Below are 26570 nucleotides of genomic sequence, written 5' to 3'. Positions count from 1 at the left end.
CACAGACAGCAATGCATCTGCAGCAATGGAGGAAGGCAGTGACACTGAAGCTGGCTGGATTCAGCCATGGGATCTCTCTTTTCCTTTTCTAGGAGACGGGCCATCTCTGATAGACTGCATTGGTGGTCGGTAACCTAGGTAATGAGCAGTAATCAATAAAATTAAGTAGAACTTTTAGTAAGAAGTAAATTGCAGAGTTGCTTGTTTTAACAAGCACTTTGCAATTTCAAATGCCGAAACAACCACTTTAAGTATATATGCTAACTTCCTATAATTTAGATGCTCAGACTAAGGAGTATCAGGGCAGTGTCACATACAATAGAAGGAGGAAGGCTGGGTTAAGTGTTCAGCAATGTAGAAGAGTTGATTCATCTCTGGAGAATACATTTCAGTCTACACAGCACAGAAGAAGCTGAGACATCTCAGCAGTAGCTTCTCGCTATGAATTACCGTAAGTATCTTAATATTACCTTCACTTATAGAAATTATTTGTGGGTAGAGAGATGTAATGTTAATCTCTGCTTGACAAGAAAATAGAGAATCTTAATAAATAATTTATTTCAAACTGGTAAAATGATTTTTTTAAAAATGCTGGTGAAATTTGAGGACATTTACACGTTACTTTCATATTATTTAGAGCTTTATTCTAACTTTTTATTAATGAAATATGTGCATTTCTTTCCTTGGTAACATTTCATTTGTACAGATATAGTTGTACTGAATTTATTATTATTTTCTTTTGTGCATTGATTAGTCTGCATGTAGTCCTATGAAAATCTTAGCGGCCCTGCAAAACAGTGCTTAGAAACTAAAAGGCTATGTTCACAGGTTGCATTTTTGTAGTGTTTTTTACGCAAATTTTCAACGGCATTTGTCAGTACCAGCAAAGTGTATGAGATTTCAGAAATCTCAAGCGAACATCTTGTTTTTTTTTTTCCTGTTTCGTCAAAGATGTGCAATTTTGCAAAATGCCGCGTCACTTCTTTCAGCATTTTTCACCCATTGAAAGCAATGGATAGTGCAAAAAATGTTGCAAAAATGCAGGTATCATGTTTTGCTGCATTTTTGCCAGCCAAAACCTGATGAAGTTGAGTCAGATTTTTTTGTTTATGCATAAACTTTATCAGCATGCCCAAGACACACATGTACCCTGACAATAAATGCAGTGAAAAATTGCACCAAAAACTTGAAAAGCAATGTAAAAACGCTAAAAGAATTGGTATTTTGCATCTTGGCAAAAAAATGCAGCGTGTGCATGTGATTTCAGAAATCTCATTGATTATACAGGTACTGTTAATTGTATTTAATCACGGCATACTGATTTTAGCTTTTGAATACAGTATACTTTATATACAGTGGTGACCAAAACGTCTGACTTTTTTTTTTCTTTTAAATACAGTGCGGGGTATTGAGATTCGAGACTCGTGCGAGTTTTTCGCAAGTCTTACCCCAGCCTTAGTTTTCAACATTTCCTGGGCCAAATGTTTAGCATATTTTGTCATGGGTAGTCAAATTTTGGCTAAAAAAAATTTTATGTGAGCTTTTTGGTAAAACATGGTAAACACAAAGCCAAATTTATCACCAGATGTCAGGAAGCTTATTATTCTGAGAGTGAAGTCAGGAAAAAGCCAAAAATAGGTAGCTATGGAATTCAACCGCTCTCGAAGTCAAGTACCACGTACAATAACGAAAGAAAAAGAAGTTTATATGCTCAAAGACGCCACGTGTTAAAATCTACAATTTATAGTAGGTAAAATCCACAGCAGGTAGAAGTGCAAGGCAAAGGGATAAGAATTTTAAAAACCTTGTACACATGTTGAAGACTTTTGGTGCAGAAACTGACACGCAGTGGGAATTTTCAAATCTGTAGCATGTTAATTTCTGCTTCTGATTTTCACTCTGGATTTAATACTATTAATGTAAAAGGGGTTAAATCCGAAGGACATGCACAGGAAATCCATTTCTAACAGGAGTGTCTATTTGCTGCGATTTGCAGTGACATCTGCAGTCAAATATTTCCAGCCTGTGTAGAACTTGCTTAAACCCTCTTGTTTGGGTATTCGTAACTTGGGAAACTACTGTGAGCGAGGAAAATCACTCCTTGTACATAGTGATTAACAGACTTGTTAACTAGTCTCTCCAACCTGGTGTTGTCATCACACACTGTATTTGAGGCAGTGCTTGGTGTTTATATATCCAGCTTTTCAACTGTTGTACTTGTAATTTCTCAATTTTTGGTTAATAAAATCAGTATGTGGCAAAAAAGTTGCTGTTTTTGCCTTATTGTGCATCATGATCGTTAAGAACCTAACAAAGAATTAACCTAGCGCCTTAGAAACACTTCTGGTTGTATCCAACTTTTGGAGAATGGAGGTTGTTTGATTATCAAATTCTATAGATGAATATTGGCTTCTACTGTACCATGTTGGTTTGGGTTTGGAAACCCTGTTTCTTCTGGAAGGTAGGAGGACATAATTGTCTGTCATACTTTTTTAGCAGAAATCCTTTAGTATAACATCTGCCTTGTTTTAAGCAAATAAGTGATCAGAAATTGCCGTTATTCTATTGAGGTTCTCCAAAGCCTACAAACAATTTTAAATCTTGCTTTTGAAGATTTTGATATGTCTGTATAATTCATTTCTTATGGTAATCTTAGGTTTAATGATGAAAAAATGAATCGTTCTCAGCTTTCAATAAGTGTACAAAATGTATTGTATATGATGCCAACCTTGTATCACTAAGACAAATAATAATCAACTTATGTAAGTGATTGGTGCTGTTAGGGTCTGGTAGCAGTGTGATATTTCATATTTGGTCCCTGATGGCCTTTGACATTAAGTCATCAGATCATAACCAAGAATACAATCATTCAGGAGATATGAAGCCACCATTTCCATTCATGTAGCTAAGACCAAAGGACAGGAATATATTTTCCATTTTACTAAGATTTTTATGCTAAGATGGTAAACAGCACATGTAAATATTAATATTCAGTCTAGTTTTGGACTCTGTCATTGTAGCCATAATCCATTGGCATATGTAACATCTGTTCTGGTTCCTGTCCTTTTAGGATCTAGTTGAGGCCCTAGGTGGTGCAGAGCCTTTGTTGCTGGTGACAGCATCAGTCTTGTTTTATTCCTGGGACTTTTGATGCTGCTAGATCACGTAGCTATGGTATTAATTTAATGTTGAACATCCTTCTTTTTTATTCTGTTCCTGACATTACCTCTTGGCTTCAACCTTGCTTGTTGACCCTTCTAGCCTCTGGTTCACTCCTCAGGATAGCAACACGTCAGTGGAAGCAATCCAGTGTAACCCATTGTAAAGCCAAATCCCTACCCAGGGCTTAAATGATGAAGGTCGGGTTCCTCTGGAATTTGCCAGATGGAGTGAATTGTGCCAAGTCTGTCGGAGGTAGCTATTTTGAACCTGTGGCCTCTGACAGACATGACAGCATATTGCAACTAACATTGTAATCACTTAGTATACCCATGGCACACTGACAAAATTAGTACAATATTAGCACAGTTTCAGAGCAGGACTATGAAACATTAGGAACTGGAGGAAAACAAGGTTGCCACCTGCCCAGTAAATAGTCCAGTTAATAATAATTCTTGGAAGCATCTGCCGATACAAACTTCTCTCTAACTATTAATAGCTCACATAATTTTTAATTGTTACACCTGATTCATTGACATTGCAGGTACATGTACAGTGTTCAATGCCAGCACCAGCTGGATATGTCATTGTCAGTGGGAACCTGAAGGCAGCCCTAGTGGCAGCTCATAGTGTGGAATGCCTAGAAGTCAGCATATAGTGTCAATCTATGTCCTGAATTGACTTACTTATATACTTAGTCAGAGCAATTTACAAGGCCATTGTGGTGATGGTTCTTTCACATCAAAATCAGGAATCTTGCAGAAAAAATACCTGCAAGAGTAGAGTAACTTGTTGGTAAATATGAATACAGACCATATCTGGTAATAAATGACCTATGAAGATATCATACAAAAGGAGTAGATATCTAAGACTCTTGTAGTATTACATGTAAATCCAATAAAGGTTATGTATTAGGTGACCAGTGTGAGTTTACCAAAGAGAATCAATATTTGTTAGTGGCTCTCCCACCATCACAATCCAAATGAAGAAGGTGTCATAAATCAGGGAATATATTAAAAAAAAAATAAAATAACTTATGTCTAGCTGCTAAATTTCTCATCACTCCAGTGACAGGTCTTTATGTCAGTGTGGCGCCCCTGAGGCTCAGTCGCCACAGAGGTACTGCACCTCCTCCTGAGGTGTGGTGCACCACCATCCAGGTAAGTTGGAGGCTCCTGACCACGCTCCAACACCTGCATCCCACACAACAAAGTAGTTCAGCAAAGCCACATTTCAACTCCCAGCTTGGAGTGTAGCAGAATACCTTTGGTGGCTCCCTGCCACATAAGAGTACATACATAAGAGTGGGAAGGTTTAGGATTTCAGGTCAGTCTGTCAGTCAGTCAGTGAGGGAGAGGAGGAGAAGAAGATCCCTGGGAGAGGGATGGAGGAAGGAGGTGCTGCAGCAGATCTCAGTGACCAGGAAAGAAAGAGAAAGACATTGAACAGAAACCTGATCTTCCATAAGAAGGAAAGACTAGTACGGAACGTAGGAGTAAAAGGGAACAGAGGACGTGGGTTAGAAGAGAACCCTGCCTAGAAGTTCTAAGCGCAAGGCCGGGGCCCGGTCCCTGAAGTTGTATGGATACTAAGGGTCCTACAGTAGACACCGGTGGAGTAGTGGGCTGTAAATGCACTACTCCCATCTAAGACTTGGGGGCACAACAGCAACTTAGATATTGAGCCGGGACTCAGGAGCAAGGAGTCCCCGAAGCAGGCTACAGCTGTCTGCCATACAAGTATGGTTCATGGGAACATCTGTAAGGAGGAACTCAAGTGTAACTCAGTACTAGGAGTACTTCACTTAAAGGCGCTATAAGAGGAGACGTTCAGAAAGGCACATGTTGGCGGAGTGTTGGAAGGGAGCATTCCATCTGACCTGGGGGTTGATTGAGTCCCTGACCCGGAGGACATGGCACGGAGGCAGGCACCTGTGGGTACTACAGACTGTGAGTAAAGCTTTGGAACTACAAGCCCTGGTGTCCTCCATTCATTCTTGCGCCAACACACCCAGCACCGCTACATCTGGGTACCAGCTTCTAGACCGCTTGTGCCTCTCCTCTGCCCCTACATCTACACTGCCCTGGGACTACAGCTCCACCTGTGGGGAGCTTCACCATCTTGGCTGCAACACACCACCAGCCCCAGAGAATCTGCATGCAGCGTTGGCTTGGCATCTCACTCGCCGAACACCACAGGTGGTGTCACGAACTATTCATTCAATCAATTACATTTCACCATTTCAATCTCCCCTATAAATTGGGCGCCCAGTGCCACGGACCGGGGCACCGCTGCTGTGACACATCCCGCTGACACCGGCCTGGTACCGAAAACCCTACAGCCCTGGGAGGGCGACCCATCAGCACATAAGATCACTTCAACTAATCGGTGGCCTTATTGGTGATGGTACCGCAGTTGGAATATGTTCCTTGATGCTAATGATTGTCTTCAGTGGTCGTCATTTCCAGATAGCTCACTAATAGTGTTGAGCATTCCGATACCGCAAGTATCGGGTATCGGCCGATATCAGCGGTATCGGAATTCCGATACTTAATTCCGATACTTTTTTCATATCGGATTCCGGGATCGGAATAGGAAGTTCCCATCATGCTATGAGCCTGCTTGCTTTGATTAAGCCAATGGGAATCCTCCGAAGTGTGGGCACATCCTGTTAGGCATGTAGGCATGTTAACTATTGGCATGGCTGTGATTGGCTGCCGAAATGATGTCATGATGCACTATAAAAGCCACCGCAGCCGCCATTTCTGGTCACTCTGCTGTGAATTCAGTTAGGGACAGGCTGCTGTAGAAGACTGTGAGGGACAGTTAGAAATAGCGATTCTAAAAACAATATTGTGCTTTATCCAGGCTACATAAACCACCACTGTAGCTTGCTTTTCCCTAGCAGCGCTGTTTTCACAGCTGTCTGCAAGGGCTGTGTGAGTGCAGCTCACGCTGTGGAGTGGGTCCTGCAGCCACGTCAGGCTGTAGGCCACCCAGTGTGATCACTGCTGCCTCATACATCTTTTATTTTTTGAGCTGCATTTTTTAAATAATTTCAATCTAGTGTGCTTCCATCCGTATCCATATACGTTGGTTGCAAACACTAGTAGTAGACAGCGGAGCCTTTCTGCAGCCTTTCAGTGCTAGTGTCCACTTTGCTGCACTGTTCACGGCTGTCTGAGAGGTCTCTGACTGTGTGTGAGTGCAGCTCACGCTGAGTAGTGTGTCCTGCAGCTACGTCTGGCTGTAGGACGCTCAGCGTGCGTCACTGCCTCACACATATTTTTATTTGAGTGCAGCTCATTTTTTCTTCTATTAGTGTGCATCCATCCGTCTCCATCTACGGTGGTTGCAAACACTATATAGGAGTACACAGCGGAGCCTTTCTGCAGCCTGTCAGTGCCAGTGCCCACTTAGCTGCACTGTTGACGGCTGTCTGAGAGGTCTCTGACTGTGTGTGAGTGCAGCTCACGCTGAGTAGAGTGTCCTGCAGCTACGTCTGGTTGTAGGACGCTCAACGTGCGTCACTGCCTCACACATATTTGTCTCTGAGTGCAGCTCATTTTTTCTTCTCCTATTAGTGTGCATCCATCCGTATCCATCAACATTGGTTGGTTGCAAACACTATATAGGAGTAGATAGAGGAGCCTTTTTTTCTGGCTTGTGCCCTGCCGGCGCAGCCAGATTAGTATTACCCAATTTTTTTGGAGCCTCATCTTTTGCATTGTAGGTTACCTGCCTGCATTGTAATAGCTCCAAAAAGTTGGTGATACTATCAGTTTCAATTCTTTGTTCTCATACTTTGAGTTTGTTTCAAACAAAGAAACCACATAAAAAGTTCACCAAACACTACATTTTGAACTTGTGTAGGCCACATCAGCTCCTATTAAAGTCTAGTCCACACACACACACTTCATAAAATTAGTGTTTCTTGTACCTGTAACCAGCTGTTCAGGAATAAGCACACTAAGGCCCCCCTTTGTCCTTTTTTGCCTATCTTAAGCAGTCTTGCAAGATGAAGAAGGCAGGGAGTAAGGCGCGGGGGCGTGGGCGTGGGCGTGGAGTTTCAGCAGGGAGAGGACGTGGGGATTCTGCAGGGAGAGGACGTGGGGATTCTACAGGTAGAGGACGTGGGGATTCTGGGCCTGCTGCGGGCACCAGTGGATCAGCATCCCCCAGTTTTAGCAGGCAACAGTCCTTTATGCGCAGCTTTGTAGGACCTCAACGTACCCCACTGCTGCGGGAGGAACAAATTGAAGCCGTTGTCGGATGGATGGCAGCTAACGCATCGACTTCAATTACTTCCGCATCCTCTCAGGGTCAGAGCACCGAAGAGCAACCATCTGTCTCTTCACCACCTGCCAAAGTGCCCAGGCAGTCAGAGAGACATGGACAGGAGCCATCACAATCTCTACTTCTGTTCTCGGAATCTGTTGGCTTGGAAAGAGGGGGCCAGCCAAGCAGCATTCCTGAATGTGAAGAAGAGGGAGTATGCAGTGATGCGCAACTTCTTTGTCCCTCTGAATCTGAAGAGGCGAGTGGGCCAGTGCCTATGGTCAGCACACCTCAGTACGCATCAGATGATGACGAGACTCAGTTGCCACTTTCTGGTGCGTACGGTGCTGGCGAGACAACCCCGGAGAAGCAGCTGTTTGAAGAGGGGAGGGAAGATGATGAGGTCCTTGACCCATCATGGCGTGAGCAACAGGAAGGTGGTGGGAGCAGCTCGGAGGAAGAGATTCCCCTACCGGCCAAAACAGGAGGCAGAGGGAGGGGGAAGACTTGGTTGCCTGTACCCTCCACTTCGGCACCCGTTAGGAGCATTCCTCCTTCCAAAGGCAAACCGGGCGCTCACAAGAGTTGCAGTGCGTGGTCCTTTTTTGACACAGTTGCAGATGACATTTGCTTTGTCAAATGCAAGCTGTGTCATCAGAGAGTCAAAAGAGGGAGAAATGTCAGCAACCTCAATACCACAAATATGTGGAAACATGTGCGCACCAAGCACGAGTTGGAGTTGCATAGACACCCTCAAGACGTAGGCCAACGTACAGCACCACCTACCACCTCTTCAGTTCGTGTTGGGCCCTCTTCCTCCAGCTCACACACTGCTGGTTCGGCTTCCTCACAGGATCGCCAAGGAAGAACCTCTGCCACTGTTGTCCGGAGACCCTGTCAGATTCCACCCATAACAGCACGTTCCCATCCATCACAGCCATCGGTAGCACAGGCATGGGATAAAAGGCGCCCTTACTCGGCAAACCATCCCCGAGCACAGTCTCTGAATGCTGGCATTGCCAAACTTCTGGCAGTTGAAATGCTGTCATTCAGGCTGGTTGACACTGACACCTTCCGGGACTTAATGGCATTGGCAGTCCCCCAATACAACGTGCCCAGCCGCTTTTATTTCAGCAGGCGAGCCGTCCCTGCCCTGCAGAAACATGTTGAGGGCAAAATAAAACATGCGCTACTAAACGCCGTTAGTAGCAAGGTCCACCTGACCACCGATGCGTGGACCAGTAACCATGGACAGGGACGATACCTTTCCCTCACTGCCCACTGGGTCAATGTTGTGGAGCCGGGTACGGATCTGGAGAGTGGCGCTGTACGTGTTCTTCCAACGCCACGGATTGCAGGACTCCAGTCTGTACACATAGACTCCTCCTCCTACTCAAGTTCCTCAGAAACAGCAGAGCAGGAGCCTGTTACGACCGATATGAGCACAGCCGTGGCCAAACGTCAACAGGCTGTACTCAAATTAATTTCTTTGGGGAATCGAAGCCACACAGCGCAGGAGCTCTGGAATGCTATCAAGCTGGAGAGCGATGTGTGGTTTGGGCCAGCGAATCTCCAGCCGGGCTTGGTAGTGTGTGACAATGGCCGAAATCTGGTGGCAGCTCTTGGCCTAGGCAACCTCACACACATCCCATGTCTGGCACATGTTCTTAACTTGGTCGTGCAGAGCTTTCTGAGGGACTATCTGGATCTTGATGCACTGTTGCACAAGGTCCGCATAGAGTGCGCTCACTTGCGACGTTCCAGCACGGCAAGATCGCGCCTCGCTGCTCTGCAGCGACGATTTGGCCTTCCAGAACATCGCATCATATGTGACCTACCCACCCGGTGGAATTCAACGTTACATATGTTGGAGCGGTTGTGTGAGCAGCAGGCAGCAGTCATGGAGTACCAGCTGCATCAGGCGCAAACAAGTCGCACTGTGCGCCGTTCACACTTCAGCACCATTGAGTGGGCCTCTATGAAGGACATCTGCCTCGTTTTGCGTGCCTTCGATGAATCCACGCGGATGGCGAGTGCAGATGATGCACTAGTCAGCATGACTGTCCCCCTTATCTGCCTGCTTCAACAAACACTGCAAGCACTAAGGGATGAGGTTTCAGAAGAGGTGGAGGATGAGGAGTCCCAAATGCCATCTGCTTCTGGACAGTCTGCGCTACGTGTTTCCTCACAAAGGCCTAGGCAGGGGACACTTTGTGAGGAGGATGAGGAGGAGTCGATGGAGGAGGAAGACATCTCTCCAGAGGAGGGAGGTACACAAACCTCTACTCAGTATGTACAGCGAGGGTGGGGTGATGCAGAGCAGGTCGAGGTCACGCCTCAAACAGGGGACAGCGGTTCTTTGGCAGTTGGGAGTCTGCAGCACATGGTTGATTTCATGCTGCAGTGCCTGAGAAACGACCGCCGCATCGCCCACATTCTCGTCTCGGCTGATTATTGGGTGTACACCCTCCTAGATCCTCGCTACCGGGACAGCGTACAAAGGCTCATACCAACGTTGAACCGGGAGCGTAAAATGCGGGAGTACGAAGAGTCACTGGTGCAGTCCATAATGTTTTCCATTCCACCCGACAGCATTGTTGCAAGTGCTTTACAAAGCAGCTCTGTGCGTCGAGGCAGTGGAGGAAACTCTGCACAAAGAGGGAGCAGAGGCAGTGCCGCAGCACAAGGCAAGACCACTATGGCCCAAATGTGGCAAAGTTTTGTGTGTCCACCACAATTGTCTACACCATCAGCGACGCCTCGAGTCAGCAGGAGGCAACGCTTCCGTCAGATGGTGTCAGACTACATGTCTTGCCCTGTCGCTGTACTCCCAGATGGCTCTTCCCCCTTCAAGTTTTGGGTCTCTAAGCTGGATACATGGCCAGAGCTTAGCCAGTATGCATTGGAGGTGCTGGCTTGCCCTGCTGCCAGTGTATTATCGGAACGTGTCTTTAGTGCCGCAGGTGGTGTACTAACAGACCGTCGCACGCGACTATCTTCCGATAATGTTGACCGGCTGACTTTTCTGAAAATGAACAAGGCCTGGATCTCCAAAGACTTTGCCATTCCTCTTACAGACTAAATTAGTGGTTGGCAACTGTATCCAGGTCTGCTGGTGTGTTCATTTTTCTACCACCTGAACTATAATCCCTGTGCTTCAACACAGCCAGTTGTCGCTCAGATGTGTCGTCTGCACAGAGAAACACACTAGCTCCTGTGTTACTGGGGTTCAGTAATGCCAGCTGATCCCCTGCTGTGTGGACGGCAGAGTCACCAGCTCCATCAACATTCAAACCACTACTGATTTTTAACCGTGCCCAACTTAGGTCTCTGGCTCCACTGTCTCTACTATTTCCCCTGACCTCCAACCCCGCCATCTACATCTCTGAAGTGGCGTCAGCACAATCTACACTTGTTCCTGTGTTCCTGTGGCTCAGTCCCATCAGTTTATCCCCTGATGTGTGTCCGGCAAGGTCTCCTGCTCTGTCCACATTCCCATAACCAGTAGTGGGAATGAGGACAGAGCTGGCGAACTTGCCGGACAAACATCAGGGGATCAACTGATGGGACTGAGCACCAGTAACACAGGAACAAGTGTAGATTGTGCTGACGCCACTTCAGAGATGTAGCTGGCGGGGTTGGAGGCCAGGGTAAATAGTAGAGACAGTGGAGCCAGAGGCCTAAGTGGAGCATGGTTAGAATCAGTAGTAGTCCACAACCTCCATAAAAACCGCTGCCCATTGGCCTCTGCATGCGGCATGCGTAATCCTGGGCACCAACAGCGTCAGTTGGTGTTCAGAAGTGTCGTCTCCACAGAACCAAACACATTCGTTCAAGTGTTAGTGGGGTTCAGCACTGCCAGCTGTTCCCCTGCTGTGGAGATGGCAAGTCTCCTGCTGCATTCACCTGCCAAAATCCAGTAGGCCCCAGCCTGCTCCTCGCCTAATCCTGGGCTCCAACAGCGTCAGTTGGTGTTCAGAAGTGTCGTCTCCACAGAACCAAACACATTCGTTCAAGTGTTAGTGGGGTTCAGCACTGCCAGCTGTTCCCCTGCTGTGGAGATGGCAAGTCTCCTGCTGCATTCACCTGCCAAAATCCAGTAGGCCCCAGCCTGCTCCTCGCCTAATCCTGGGCTCCAACAGCGTCAGTTGGTGTTCAGAAGTGTCGTCTCCACAGAACCAAACACATTCGTTCAAGTGTTAGTGGGGTTCAGCACTGCCAGCTGTTCCCCTGCTGTGGAGATGGCAAGTCTCCTGCTGCATTCACCTGCCAAAATCTAGTAGGCCCCAGCCTGCTCCTCGCCTAATCCTGGGCTCCAACAGCGTCAGTTGGTGTTCAGAAGTGTCGTCTCCACAGAACCAAACACATTCGTTCAAGTGTTAGTGGGGTTCAGCACTGCCAGCTGTTCCCCTGCTGTGGAGATGGCAAGTCTCCTGCTGCATTCACCTGCCAAAATCCAGTAGGCCCCAGCCTGCTCCTCGCCTAATCCTGGGCTCCAACAGCGTCAGTTGGTGTTCAGAAGTGTCGTCTCCACAGAGCCAAACACATTCGTTCAAGTGTTAGTGGGGTTCAGCACTGCCAGCTGTTCCCCTGCTGTGGAGATGGCAAGTCTCCTGCTGCCTTCACCTGCCAAAATCCAGTAGGCCCCAGCCTGCTCCTCGCCTAATCCTGGGCTCCAACAGCGTCAGTTGGTGTTCAGAAGTGTCGTCTCCACAGAACCAAACACATTCGTTCAAGTGTTAGTGGGGTTCAGCACTGCCAGCTGTTCCCCTGCTGTGGAGATGGCAAGTCTCCTGCTGCCTTCACCTGCCAAAATCCAGTAGGCCCCAGCCTGCTCCTCGCCTAATCCTGGGCTCCAACAGCGTCAGTTGGTGTTCAGAAGTGTCGTCTCCACAGAGCCAAACACATTCGTTCGAGTGTTAGTGGGTTTCAGCACTGCCAGCTGTTCCCCTGCTGTGGAGATGGCAAGTCTCCTGCTGCCTTCACCTGCCAAAAACAACAGGCCCCAGCCTGCTCCTCGCCTAATCCTGGGCTCCAACAGCGTCAGTTGGTGTTCAGAAGTGTCGTCTCCACAGAGCCAAACACATTCGTTCAAGTGTTAGTGGGTTTCAGCACTGCCAGCTGTTCCCCTGCTGTGGAGATGGCAAGTCTCCTGCTGCCTTCACCTGCCAAAATCCAGTAGGCCCCAGCCTGCTCCTCGCCTAATCCTGGGCTCCAACAGCGTCAGTTGGTGTTCAGAAGTGTCGTCTCCACAGAGCCAAACACATACGTTCGAGTGTTAGTGGGTTTCAGCACTGCCAGCTGTTCCCCTGCTGTGGAGATGGCAAGTCTCCTGCTGCCTTCACCTGCCAAAAACAACAGGCCCCAGCCTGCTCCTCGCCTAATCCTGGGCTCCAACAGCGTCAGTTGGTGTTCAGAAGTGTCGTCTCCACAGAGCCAAACACATTCGTTCAAGTGTTAGTGGGTTTCAGCACTGCCAGCTGTTCCCCTGCTGTGGAGATGGCAAGTCTCCTGCTGCCTTCACCTGCCAAAATCCAGTAGGCCCCAGCCTGCTCCTCGCCTAATCCTGGGCTCCAACAGCGTCAGTTGGTGTTCAGAAGTGTCGTCTCCACAGAGCCAAACACATTCGTTCGAGTGTTAGTGGGTTTCAGCACTGCCAGCTGTTCCCCTGCTGTGGAGATGGCAAGTCTCCTGCTGCCTTCACCTGCCAAAAACAACAGGCCCCAGCCTGCTCCTCGCCTAATCCTGGGCTCCAACAGCGTCAGTTGGTGTTCAGAAGTGTCGTCTCCACAGAGCCAAACACATTCGTTCAAGTGTTAGTGGGGTTCAGCACTGCCAGCTGTTCCCCTGCTGTGGAGATGGCAAGTCTCCTGCTGCCTTCACCTGCCAAAATCCAGTAGGCCCCAGCCTGCTCCTCGCCTAATCCTGGGCTCCAACAGCGTCAGTTGGTGTTCAGAAGTGTCGTCTCCACAGAACCAAACACATTCGTTCAAGTGTTAGTGGGGTTCAGCACTGCCAGCTGTTCCCCTGCTGTGGAGATGGCAAGTCTCCTGCTGCATTCACCTGCCAAAATCCAGTAGGCCCCAGCCTGCTCCTCGCCTAATCCTGGGCTCCAACAGCGTCAGTTGGTGTTCAGAAGTGTCGTCTCCACAGAGCCAAACACATTCGTTCAAGTGTTAGTGGGGTTCAGCACTGCCAGCTGTTCCCCTGCTGTGGAGATGGCAAGTCTCCTGCTGCCTTCACCTGCCAAAATCCAGTAGGCCCCAGCCTGCTCCTCGCCTAATCCTGGGCTCCAACAGCGTCAGTTGGTGTTCAGAAGTGTCGTCTCCACAGAACCAAACACATTCGTTCAAGTGTTAGTGGGGTTCAGCACTGCCAGCTGTTCCCCTGCTGTGGAGATGGCAAGTCTCCTGCTGCCTTCACCTGCCAAAATCCAGTAGGCCCCAGCCTGCTCCTCGCCTAATCCTGGGCTCCAACAGCGTCAGTTGGTGTTCAGAAGTGTCGTCTCCACAGAGCCAAACACATTCGTTCGAGTGTTAGTGGGTTTCAGCACTGCCAGCTGTTCCCCTGCTGTGGAGATGGCAAGTCTCCTGCTGCCTTCACCTGCCAAAAACAACAGGCCCCAGCCTGCTCCTCGCCTAATCCTGGGCTCCAACAGCGTCAGTTGGTGTTCAGAAGTGTCGTCTCCACAGAGCCAAACACATTCGTTCAAGTGTTAGTGGGTTTCAGCACTGCCAGCTGTTCCCCTGCTGTGGAGATGGCAAGTCTCCTGCTGCCTTCACCTGCCAAAATCCAGTAGGCCCCAGCCTGCTCCTCGCCTAATCCTGGGCTCCAACAGCGTCAGTTGGTGTTCAGAAGTGTCGTCTCCACAGAGCCAAACACATTCGTTCGAGTGTTAGTGGGTTTCAGCACTGCCAGCTGTTCCCCTGCTGTGGAGATGGCAAGTCTCCTGCTGCCTTCACCTGCCAAAAACAACAGGCCCCAGCCTGCTCCTCGCCTAATCCTGGGCTCCAACAGCGTCAGTTGGTGTTCAGAAGTGTCGTCTCCACAGAGCCAAACACATTCGTTCAAGTGTTAGTGGGGTTCAGCACTGCCAGCTGTTCCCCTGCTGTGGAGATGGCAAGTCTCCTGCTGCCTTCACCTGCCAAAAACAACAGGCCCCAGCCTGCTCCTCGCCTAATCCTGGGCTCCAACAGCGTCAGTTGGTGTTCAGAAGTGTCGTCTCCACAGAGCCAAACACATTCGTTCAAGTGTTAGTGGGGTTCAGCACTGCCAGCTGTTCCCCTGCTGTGGAGATGGCAAGTCTCCTGCTGCATTCACCTGCCAAAATCCAGTAGGCCCCAGCCTGCTCCTCGCCTAATCCTGGGCTCCAACAGCGTCAGTTGGTGTTCAGAAGTGTCGTCTCCACAGAGCCAAACACATTCGTTCAAGTGTTAGTGGGGTTCAGCACTGCCAGCTGTTCCCCTGCTGTGGAGATGGCAGTCTCTCCTGCTGTCTCCGCATTACAAAGACAGTAGGCCTCTGCCTACACCCTCCTATTTCCTGGGCTTCAACACAGCCAGTTGTAGTTCGGAAGTGCCGTCCACACGGAAAGAGATACTTGCTCCCGTGTCTCAGTGGGGTTCAGTAACGTCAGCTGATCCCCTGCTGTGTGGATGGCAGTCTCTCCTGCTGTAAACTCATTCAAAATACAGTAGGCCTCTGCCTACACCCTCCTATTTCCTGGGCTTCAACACAGCCAGTTGTAGTTCGGAAGTGCCGTCCACACGGAAAGAGACACTTGCTCCCGTGTCTCAGTGGGGTTCAGTAACGTCAGCTGATCCCCTGCTGTGTGGATGGCAGTCTCTCCTGCTGTAAACTCATTCAAAATACAGTAGGCCTCTGCCTACACCCTCCTATTTCCTGGGCTTCAACACAGCCAGTTGTAGTTCGGAAGTGCCGTCCACACGGAAAGAGACACTTGCTCCCGTGTCTCAGTGGGGTTCAGTAACGTCAGCTGATCCCCTGCTGTGTGGATGGCAGTCTCTCCTGCTGTAAACTCATTCAAAATACAGTAGGCCTCTGCCTACACCCTCCTATTTCCTGGGCTTCAACACAGCCAGTTGTAGTTCGGAAGTGCCGTCCACACGGAAAGAGATACTTGCTCCCGTGTCTCAGTGGGGTTCAGTAACGTCAGCTGATCCCCTGCTGTGTGGATGGCAGTCTCTCCTGCTGTCACCTCATTCAAAATTCAGTAGGCCTCTGCCTACACCCTCCTATTTCCTGGGCTTCAACACAGCCAGTTGTAGTTCGGAAGTGCCGTCCACACGGAAAGAGATACTTGCTCCCGTGTCTCAGTGGGGTTCAGTAACGTCAGCTGATCCCCTGCTGTGTGGATGGCAGTCTCTCCTGCTGTAAACTCATTCAAAATACAGTAGGCCTCTGCCTACACCCTCCTATTTCCTGGGCTTCAACACAGCCAGTTGTAGTTCGGAAGTGCCGTCCACACGGAAAGAGACACTTGCTCCCGTGTCTCAGTGGGGTTCAGTAACGTCAGCTGATCCCCTGCTGTGTGGATGGCAGTCTCTCCTGCTGTCACCTCATTCAAAATTCAGTAGGCCTCTGCCTACACCCTCCTATTTCCTGGGCTTCAACACAGCCAGTTGTAGTTCGGAAATGCCGTCCACACGGAAAGAGATACTTGCTCCCGTGTCTCAGTGGGGTTCAGTAACGTCAGCTGATCCCCTGCTGTGTGGATGGCAGTCTCTCCTGCTGTAAACTCATTCAAAATACAGTAGGCCTCTGCCTACACCCTCCTATTTCCTGGGCTTCAACACAGCCAGTTGTAGTTCGGAAGTGCCGTCCACACGGAAAGAGACACTTGCTCCCGTGTCTCAGTGGGGTTCAGTAACGTCAGCTGATCCCCTGCTGTGTGGATGGCAGTCTCTCCTGCTGTAAACTCATTCAAAATACAGTAGGCCTCTGCCTACACCCTCCTATTTCCTGGGCTTCAACACAGCCAGTTGTAGTTCGGAAGTGCCGTCCACACGGAAAGAGACACTTGCTCCCGTGTCTCAGTGGGGTTCAGTAACGTCAGCTGATCCCCTGCTGTGTGGATGGCAGTCTCTCCTGCTGTAAACTCATTCAAAATACAGTAGGCCTCTGCCTACACCCTCCTATTTCCTGGGCTTCAACACAGCCAGTTGTAGTTCGGAAGTGCCGTCCACACGGAAAGAGATACTTGCTCCCGTGTCTCAGTGGGGTTCAGTAACGTCAGCTGATCCCCTGCTGTGTGGATGGCAGTCTCTCCTGCTGTCACCTCATTCAAAATTCAGTAGGCCTCTGCCTACACCCTCCTATTTCCTGGGCTTCAACACAGCCAGTTGTAGTTCGGAAGTGCCGTCCACACGGAAAGAGATACTTGCTCCCGTGTCTCAGTGGGGTTCAGTAACGTCAGCTGATCCCCTGCTGTGTGGATGGCAGTCTCTCCTGCTGTAAACTCATTCAAAATACAGTAGGCCTCTGCCTACACCCTCCTATTTCCTGGGCTTCAACACAGCCAGTTGTAGTTCGGAAGTGCCGTCCACACGGAAAGAGACACTTGCTCCCGTGTCTCAGTGGGGTTCAGTAACGTCAGCTGATCCCCTGCTGTGTGGATGGCAGTCTCTCCTGCTGTCACCTCATTCAAAATTCAGTAGGCCTCTGCCTACACCCTCCTATTTCCTGGGCTTCAACACAGCCAGTTGTAGTTCGGAAGTGCCGTCCACACGGAAAGAGATACTTGCTCCCGTGTCTCAGTGGGGTTCAGTAACGTCAGCTGATCCCCTGCTGTGTGGATGGCAGTCTCTCCTGCTGTAAACTCATTCAAAATACAGTAGGCCTCTGCCTACACCCTCCTATTTCCTGGGCTTCAACACAGCCAGTTGTAGTTCGGAAGTGCCGTCCACACGGAAAGAGATACTTGCTCCCGTGTCTCAGTGGGGTTCAGTAACGTCAGCTGATCCCCTGCTTTGTGGATGGCAGTCTCTCCTGCTGTAAACTCATTCAAAATACAGTAGGCCTCTGCCTACACCCTCCTATTTCCTGGGCTTCAACACAGCCAGTTTTAGTTCGGAAGTGCCGTCCACACGGAAAGAGATACTTGCTCCCGTGTCTCAGTGGGGTTCAGTAATGTCAGCTGATCCCCTGCTGTGTGGATGGCAAAGTCTCCTGCTGCCTACACAGTCGTACCACTACTGATTTTTAACCGTGCTCCAATTAGGCCTGTGGCTCCACTGTCTCTCGTATTTCCCCTGTCCTCCAACCCTGCCAGTTACAGCTCCGAAGTGGCGTCTGCACAATCCACACTTGTTCCTGTGTTACAGGTGTTCAGTCCGATCAGTTAATCCCCTGATGTGTCTCCGGCAATGTCGCCTGCTCTGTCCACATTCCCATTATCGGAATGTGGACAAAGCAGGCGACATTGCCGGACACACATCAGGGGATTAACTGACCGGACTGAACACCTGTAACACAGGAACAAGTGTGGATTGTGCAGACGCCACTTCGGAGCTGTAACTGGCGGGGTTGGAGGACAGGGGAAATACGAAAATCAGTGAATCCACAGGCCTAAGTGGAGCTTGGTTCAAATTAGTAGTCTACAACCGATCTTAAAATTTCTTCAATGCAGCCTAAGCCTGCTCCGTGCTTGTCCCTGGGCTTCAACACAGCCAGTTGTTGCTCGGAAGTGCCGTCTTCACAGAGTAAAACACTAGCTCCTGTGTTTGTGGGGTTCAGTAACGTCAGCTGTTCCCCTGCTGTTTTGATGGCAATCTGTCCTGCTGCCTCCCAATTGACAGCACATCAGGCCTCAGCCTGCTAAGTGCTTGTCCTGGGCTCCAACATCGCCAGTTGCTGCTCATAACTGACTTTGGCACGGGTACTCCCTCCTGCCCAGCTTGGTTCCAGCCCTGCCTGCTGTTTCCGGGAAGTGTCAATGTCAGTTTGCCACCCCAAGTTGCCATGTCGTGTTGCGGTTGGGTTAGCCGAGGCTAGGGTGCCAGCAGTTTAGGTGCTTCCTATGTGGACTGCGGGTTCTGGTAAGAAAGGTTTGTTCCATAGTGCCAGTAGGACAAGCACCCCCTGTAGGACTGTGTGATTCGGTAACTGCGGCCAGCTTGCGGCATGCCAACTTTGCTTTTCAGGGGTAACTTCTGATACCCCTCCGGGTTCCAGCACCGTCAGCTGGTTCTCATCAGAGCCTTTGGCCTAGGTGCCTCCATCTCGGTATCCGAGTTCCAGCAACGTCTGCTGGTCCTTGGTAGTGCTTTGTAGCACAGGTACCTCCTGCTTAGTAACCGGGTTCCAGCACCGTCAGCTGGTCCTCGGTTGTGCCATTGGCTCTTATTCCTTCTGCTGCCCCTCCGGGTGCCAGCACTGTCAGCTGGTCCTCGCTATTTCCATTTGCTCTTGCAGCTTATGCTACCCCTCCGGGTTCCAGCACCGTCAGCTGGTTCTCGTCAGAGCCTTTGGCCTAGGTGCCTCCATCTCGGTATCCGAGTTCCGGCAACGTCTGCTGGTCCTTGGTAGTGCTTTGTAGCACAGGTACCTCCTGCTTAGTAACCGGGTTCCAGCACCGTCAGCTGGTCCTCGGTTGTGCCATTGGCTCTTATTCCTTCTGCTGCCCCTCCGGGTGCCAGCACTGTCAGCTGGTCCTCGCTATTTCCATTTGCTCTTGCAGCTTATGCTACCCCTCCGGGTTCCAGCACCGTCAGCTGGTTCTCGTCAGAGCCTTTGGCCTAGGTGCCTCCATCTCGGTATCCGAGTTCCGGCAACGTCTGCTGGTCCTTGGTAGTGCTTTGTAGCACAGGTACCTCCTGCTTAGTAACCGGGTTCCAGCACCGTCAGCTGGTCCTCGGTAGTGCCATTGGCTCTTGTTCCTTCTGCTGCCCCTCCGGGTGCCAGTACCGTCAGCTGGTTCAAGAGGACAAAGAACAGGAAGACAACCACCAAGATGCAGAACAACAAGAGAGAGAAGACAAAGAAGCATAAAAAAAACAAAGCAGAAGAACATTAAGCATAAGACTAATACTCTGAGCAAATGATATTATCTTATTTATAAGCAGAAGAAGACTAAGCAGTGTATGGGGGTGAGTCCGTTCCTCCTCGTGGTGCCCCTGGAAAAGGCCTGCTTCTGCAGGCCAAACTGAACGCGGACAAATCCTGTTGTAAATCTTTTGTGACAGGCAGAACGGAAGGTGTAAACTTCTAACTTTTCTAGATAACAACTACAGGAATGCCTGACACAAACAAGAATATGATGAAGAAGAATAGGAAGAAGATGAAGAAGCTGAATATGTAGAATAATAATTGTTGAATAAGAAGAATATGAAGAATGTAAGAAAAGGAAGAAGAAGAAGAAGAAGAAGAAGAAGAAGAAGAAGAAGAAGAAGAAGAAGAAGAAGAAGAAGAAGAAGAAGAAGAAGAAGAAGAAGAAGAAGAAGAAGAAGAATGTAAAAAAAGGAAGTAGAAGAAGAAGAAGAAGAATGTAAAAAAAGGAATAAGAAGAAGAATGTAAAAAAAGGAAGTAGAAGAAGAAGAAGAAGAATGTAAAAAAAGGAAGTAGAAGAAGAAGAAGAAGAATGTAAAAAAAGGAAGTAGAAGAAGAAGACATACATGTCTGGCAAAATATAAATGAGGCTAACATAGTCAATATCTTTGTAACTCCTAACATCTTTAAAAAAAAAAGTTTAATTCCTGCTATTCCATTTGATTGGGCTAAACCTCTATGGCTTTAATGTCTCCTCCACCTCCCACAATACATTCTACATTATTCTTAGTTGTTTTTCTTCATGTAGAATTAACCTACAAGGAAAGAAAGGGTTTTTTTTAATTCCGATATTTTGGCCCCATTGACTTGCATTGGTTCCCGGTATCGGAATCGGCGATACCGATACTTTTTTTTAAGATCGGCCGATCCATTCCGATCCGATATTTTCAAGTATCGGCTGGTATCGCTCAACTCTACTCACTAAGGTTAAGTACACATTGTGTTTGCAGCTATGGCTGATACTTTTAGACCCAAAGAAACATACGTATTTTTGCAGTAGCCCTTTGTATAGGAAAGTGCAATATTCTCTATAGGGGCATACCTGCCAGGTGGAGGCTAAAAGAACACACTTTTAGCCTTTTTCTAGTAAATGGCATTGTTACAGCATACGTCGTTAAAAGCTCAGTCAAGAGATGGACGGATCGATCCACAGTGGATTGAGTTTGAGTTGAATTATTGGAAATTTTCAGTTTCAAGCAAAAATCAACCATTTTGAAATTCAATTTATGGTTTGCAAAAGAACAAAAAACCTTCCCATCATCATTTTCCACACTGCTGAAGCATAAGCAACAAAGAGTAAGCTAAATGTCTTTGTGCATGGCTGCTTGGGCCTTCCTATAACACCCAGCAGCTTTGACATCTATTGGATTATCATGCCTTGAACAGTGGTGGTCAGTACCCAGACCTTCACATATTTGTGGTTCCCAGCGGAGCACAGTTTGTACAGCAGAGTCATTTTCAATCTCCAAAGTATCTTTCTCCTGTAGAGTGTAAGCTCTTTAGGTCAGTGAGGTCCTCTCTTTTTCCTGTAAAGTGTGAGCTCTTATGGTCAGTGGGGTCCTCTCTCTCTTCTGTACAGTATAAGTGGGTTGCCCTCCCAGGGCTGTGGGGTACTCGGTACCGGGCCCTATGAGCTTTACTGCGAGATGTCACGGCAGCTGTGACCCGGCCCGTGGCCCTGGGCACCCATTGTAAAAGGGGGGTTGTTTCAGTGTGCTTGTGGTAGTGAAAGTTTATAAATGATTCGTGATGCCATCTATAGTGTTCGGCAATGTGAATGTAAGCCGACACTGCAGACAGTTCCTCTGGGACAGATGGTGTGGTGCAGCAATGATGTTATAGCCCTCCACAGGCAGGGCTGCAGTCCCAGGGCAGTGTAGGTGAGGTGACACGCAGATGGTGTAGTGTCAGGCGCAGAGGATGCAGCAGTGCTGGGCAGGTTCTTGCAGGAATGAGTGGAGGACACCAGGGCATGTATTTCCAAAGCTTCACTCACAGTCTGTTGTACAAACAGGTGCCTGCCTCCGTGCCGTGTCCTCCGGGCCAGGGACTCAGTCAACCTCCCGGCCAGATGGAATACTCCTTTCCAACACTCCGCCAATATGTACCTTGCTAAACGTCTCCTCTTATAGCTCCTTTAGGTGAAGTACTTCTAGTACTGAGTTACACTGGAGTTCCTCCTGTCCTATGTTCTTATGAACTCTACTTGCACGGCAGACAGCTGTAACCTGCTTTGGGGACTCCTTGCTGAGTCCCGGCTCACTATCCAGTTGCTGTTGTGCCCCCAAGTCTTGTGTGGGAATAAAGTGGTCACTACTTCTATTCCTCCGGTGTCTGCTGCAGGACCATTAGTATGCATACAACCTCGGGGACCGGGCCCCGGCCTTGCGCTTAGAACTTCTAGGAAGGGTGCTCTTCTAACCCACGTCCTCTGTTCTCTCTTACTCCTCATGTTCCGTGCTAATCTTTCCTTCTATGGAGAATCAGGCTTTCAGTCTACATTGCTCTTTCTCTTCCTCTCCTGTGCCAGCAGACCCAGGTCACTGGGATCCGCTGCAGCACCTCCAATCTTCCATCCCTCTCTCCGGGGATCTTCTCCTCTCCAACTCTCAAACCAACTGACCTCTCATCCTAAACTCTTCCTGCTCCTTGTAATGTAAACTAACCCCACCCACTTCCCCAGCACATTTCGTGTTCCAAGCAGGGAGCCACCAATGGATGCTTTGCTATACTCCAAGCAGGGAGCCACCGAAGGTGCTTTGCTACACTACTTTGTGGTGCAGGTGTTGGAGTGTGGTGAGGAGTCTCCACCTTACCTGGACGGTGGGATACTACACCTCAGGAGGAGGTGCAGTACCTCTGTGGCGACTGAGTCTCAGGGGCGCCACATACCCCGACCGTTAAACACAGCACGTCCACGGGCTGCAAGGTAAACACAGTTGACAATACAGGAGCATACAAAATTTTATGTTGCATAATGAACATATCTTATACTAAACTTCCCAATGTGGGAGGCACTGTTTCTTGAACATTACAAACAATTTAACTGTCTATCTATATTTAAAGTTATGCTACCTAATTTAAAGTGCTATGTAAGCAAACTCACTATCAACTTGAGTAACACATTTTCTATCATCACATTTCTTTTCTTTATTATCTGTCTCACTTTCTACTTTCTGAAGGAGTGACAACCGTCAACATCTGGTTCGTCACCTGCATACTTTTATTCAATTCTCAAATCTTTATTAAAACATTCTCTATATTTTTCTTGCTCAATTGGACCCTATAAAATCTGTCATTAATACTGTCACTACACATTATAATTTTCTATTTTCTTGTTCAAAAATACTAAGCATTATTCCTAAGTGCAAAGAATAGACATTGGTCCGGCCATCTCATCTGGAAATGTCCTTATAGCGAGGTAGTCCTTGTTCCAAGGGAAAGGTTCCTATGTAAAACCAAGAGAGAGCACCTAAAGAGGTGCAAACTATTTACAAGTACAGTTCCGGATCACGCAGCGTCCATGATCTCTACAGTTCAAGTATGAAAAACACTGCCAACAAAAACTGGGCAACATCAGGATCAACAAATAAACATCATAATCCAAAATAGAAAAAACTGGAACTTGCTAATACCCTCCTTGGCAACAAAAGTTAGTTTAGATCAACATTATGGCTGGTTATCCCCTCCTGGGTTTCTGGAAGAGGATTGCTCGGGCTGCTTCCAGGGGAGATGCTCTGGGTGTCCTGCTGGGTTAAGGAATTGCCGATTCTGATCTGGCATGGCTGCTGCCTGGGGTACAGTCTCTCTGCTGCCAGTACTGAGTGCACATTGGCTGCTGCAGGTGGTATTTCTGCCGCCAACAAGTCAGCAAGGGATGCCGTCGGCACCAATAGATGTTGCTCTGCGATTCCAAGTGGTACCACAGTTGGCGGTCCTACAGCCGGTTGTTGCTGGCTGGATGCCATTGGAGTGCCACTACTCCAGGTTTGGGTAATCACCAGACCATTTCTGTCCACAGGCATGGCTCCTAGTACCAAGATCATGGCAGGGGCGGTGACCATACCCGGTGCTTCCCTGTGATATGCCGACATCTGCCGAGGCACCGGGGACGAATGATAGCAGCCGCAACCCCGGGAGTGGACTGAGGAACGGCCAGTAGTTGCATCCGTGTTGGCACAGGACGGGAGCATGCCGGTAAAAGCCTGCGCGGCCACGCTAGGGTCGGGCTGGGACTCAGCTCCCGTCCCACAGCCTCCGGAACCCTCATGTACCTTCTCCTAGCAGGCCGCATCCAGTGACACCACCGGCCTGGGGGCAGTGGCAGGCGCTGTAAAGGGTGTCACAGCGGCCGTATGTCCTGCGGGAGTTGCTTGGGGGGGATGGCTTCTCCCCGCCGTTCTCTCCTGGCCTCCGCGCTCCTTCCATCATGGCGTTCTGGCGTTCTTCCTCCTTCCTGGGATCCCTTCCCGCCACTGGCTCTCGCCCCTCATTCTGAGGGCGGCGTCTTCTTCCTAGTCCTCCATATCAAGCCAGTACACGAACCCCTCGGGGGGTGGGCCATGTTGCTGTCGCATAGAAGTTCAGACAGGGGAGGCCCAGGACAGTCTACGCTCTTTTCTTAGGAACACCCATGTTGTCACACGCCCTTCTTCACCGCACTGGCGGCCATGTTTAGCATTCATTTTACAGTCTATTAAATTGGGTCTTCTGCACATTTTCAAAAGGTTCAAGTCTTAGGCACACAGAACCCGATGGCATCGAGTCTCGTCATCCTGTTCGTGACGTCAGAAATGGGTCGCCCTCCCAGGGCTGTGGGGTACTCGGTACCGGGCCCTATGAGCTTCACTGGGAGATGTCACGGCAGCTGTGACCCGGCCCGTGGCCCTGGGCACCCATTGTAAAAGGGGAGTTGTTTCAGTGTGCTTGTGGTAGTGAAAGTTTATAAGTGATTCATGACGCCACCTGTAGTGTTCGGCAATGTGAATGTAAGCCGACGCTGCAGACAGTTCCTCTGGGACAGATGGTGTGGTGCAGCAATGATGTTATAGCCCTCCATAGACAGGGCTGTAGTACCAGGGCAGTGTAGGTGAGGTGACACACAGATGGTGTAGTGTCAGGCGCAGAGGATGCAGCAGTGCTGGGCAGGTTCTCGCAGGAATGAGTGGAAGACACCAGGGCATGTAGTTCCAAAGCTTTACTCACAGTCTGTTGTACAAACAGGTGCCTGCCTCTGTGCCGTGTCCTCCGGGTCAGGGACTCAGTCAACCTCCCGGCCAGATGGAATACTCCTTTCCAACACTCCGCAAATATGTGCCTTGCTGAACGTCTCCTCTTATAGCGCCGTTAAGTGAAGTACTCCTAGTACTGAGTTACACTGGAGTTCCTCCTGTCCGATGTTCCTATGAACTCTACTTGCACGGCAGACAGCTGTAGCATGCTTCAGGGACTCCTTGCTGCGAAGTCCCGGCTCACTATCCAGTTGCTGTTGTGCCCCCAAGTCTTGTGTGGGAATAAAGTGGTCACTACTTCTATTCCTCCGGTGTCTCCTGCAGGACCATTAGTATCCATACAACCTCGGGGAGCGGGCCCCGGCCTTGTGCTTAGAACTTCTAGGAAGGGTGCTCTTCTAACCCACGTCCTCTGTTCTCTCTTACTCCTCACGTTCCTTGCTAATCTTTCCTTCTATGGAGAATCAGGCTTTCAGTCTACGTTGCTCTTTCTCTTCCTCTTCTGTGCCAGCAGACCCAGGTCACTGGGATCGGCTGCAGCACCTCCATTCTTCCATCCCTCTCTCCGGGGATCTTCTCCTCTCCAACTCTCAAACCAACTGACCTCTCATCCTAAACTCTTCCCGCTCCTTGTAATGTAAACTAACCCCACCCACCTCCCAGCACGTTTCGTGTTCCAAGCAGGGAGCCACCAATGGGTGCTTTGCTATACTCCAAGCAGGGAGCCGCCGATGGTGCTTTGCTACACTACTTTGTGGTCTGGGGTGCAGGTGTTAGAGTGTGGTGAGGAGTCTCCACCTTACCTGGACGGTGGGATACTACACCTCAGGAGGAGGTGCAGTACCTCTGTGGCGACTGAGCCTCAGGGGCGCCACATAAGCTCTTATGGTCAGCTGGGTCCTCTATTTATCTCCTCTAAAGTGTAAGCTCTTATGAACAGTGGGGTCCTCTCTCTCAAATCTCCCCTACTTGTATTTTCTAAGCAATTACAAGCTTTTCAATATTGAGATTTGCAACAATCTTAATAAAGTTTTTCAGAACTTGTAAATATCTCATTATATATCATTATAGATACAGAACTCTCTCAGAAAAGAAAAATATCAGAGTAATGACATGTTCAATTCCTGATATATTTCACTGGCATTAAGCCACAATTTTGAGGTGTGACAAGGTGGAATGTTGGCTTTGATTGACAGTTCATGTGAAAATAAATGCTAGGTGTGGACATTATGCTTTCAAAACCATATTCAGCTCCACAAAATCTACAGAAATAATATAACTATAAAAGCAAAATGCCTACATGTAGAAGATAACAATAAAGGGAGGTTACTGAGCGTATAAACATATCATGTTGTTCTAGTTTAACAGTCCTGTATCTAAAACATTCCAGAATTGGCAAATGTTAGAGTCCCCAACCTCAAGTGTGTGTACAGTAGACTTCAAGTTTGTTTTAGTGTGTCTCCTATTACATATGCAAAATGGTATGATAGAAAATCTACCTAGTGTGATGCTTATAATATACAGGGTGGGCCTTTTATATGGATACACCTTAATAAAATGGGAATGATTGGTGATATCAACTTCCTGCTTGTGGCACATTAGTATAAGGGAGGGGGGAAACTTTTTCAAGATGGGTGGTGACTAGAGTTGAGCGATACCGTCCGATACTTCAAAATATCGGATCGGAATGGATCGGCCGATCTTTAAAAAAAGTATTGGTATCGCCGATGCCGATACCGGAAGTCCCATTCAAGTCTATGAGACTTCCGGTATCGGAATTGGAAAAACCCTTTCCTGCCCTTGTACAGCCTCTCGGGGGTCTGTACGGGCCTTCC

The 26570-nt window shown here is 48.7% G+C and overlaps 1 protein-coding gene across 1 annotated transcript in view; it reads left to right on the top strand.

Annotated features, from left to right (window-relative positions):
• Positions 1-343: 343 nt before the first annotated feature.
• LOC141059043 (protein-glutamine gamma-glutamyltransferase 5-like) overlaps positions 344-26570 on the top strand; it is a 209159-nt gene continuing 182932 nt past the window's right edge. Inside the window, exon 1 of the mRNA XM_073555253.1 lies at positions 344-451. Coding sequence (XP_073411354.1) covers positions 442-451 — 10 coding nt within the window. The 5' untranslated portion in view covers positions 344-441. The remainder of the gene's footprint in view (positions 452-26570) is intronic.

This window comes from Dendrobates tinctorius, unplaced genomic scaffold, assembly GCF_039654945.1.
Source record: "Dendrobates tinctorius isolate UK_male_01 unplaced genomic scaffold, ASM3965494v1 ptg000223l, whole genome shotgun sequence".
Taxonomy (NCBI): domain Eukaryota; kingdom Metazoa; phylum Chordata; class Amphibia; order Anura; family Dendrobatidae; genus Dendrobates; species Dendrobates tinctorius.
The sequence above is the reverse complement of the archived record's forward strand: the minus strand, read 5'-3'. Positions and strand labels throughout refer to the sequence as shown.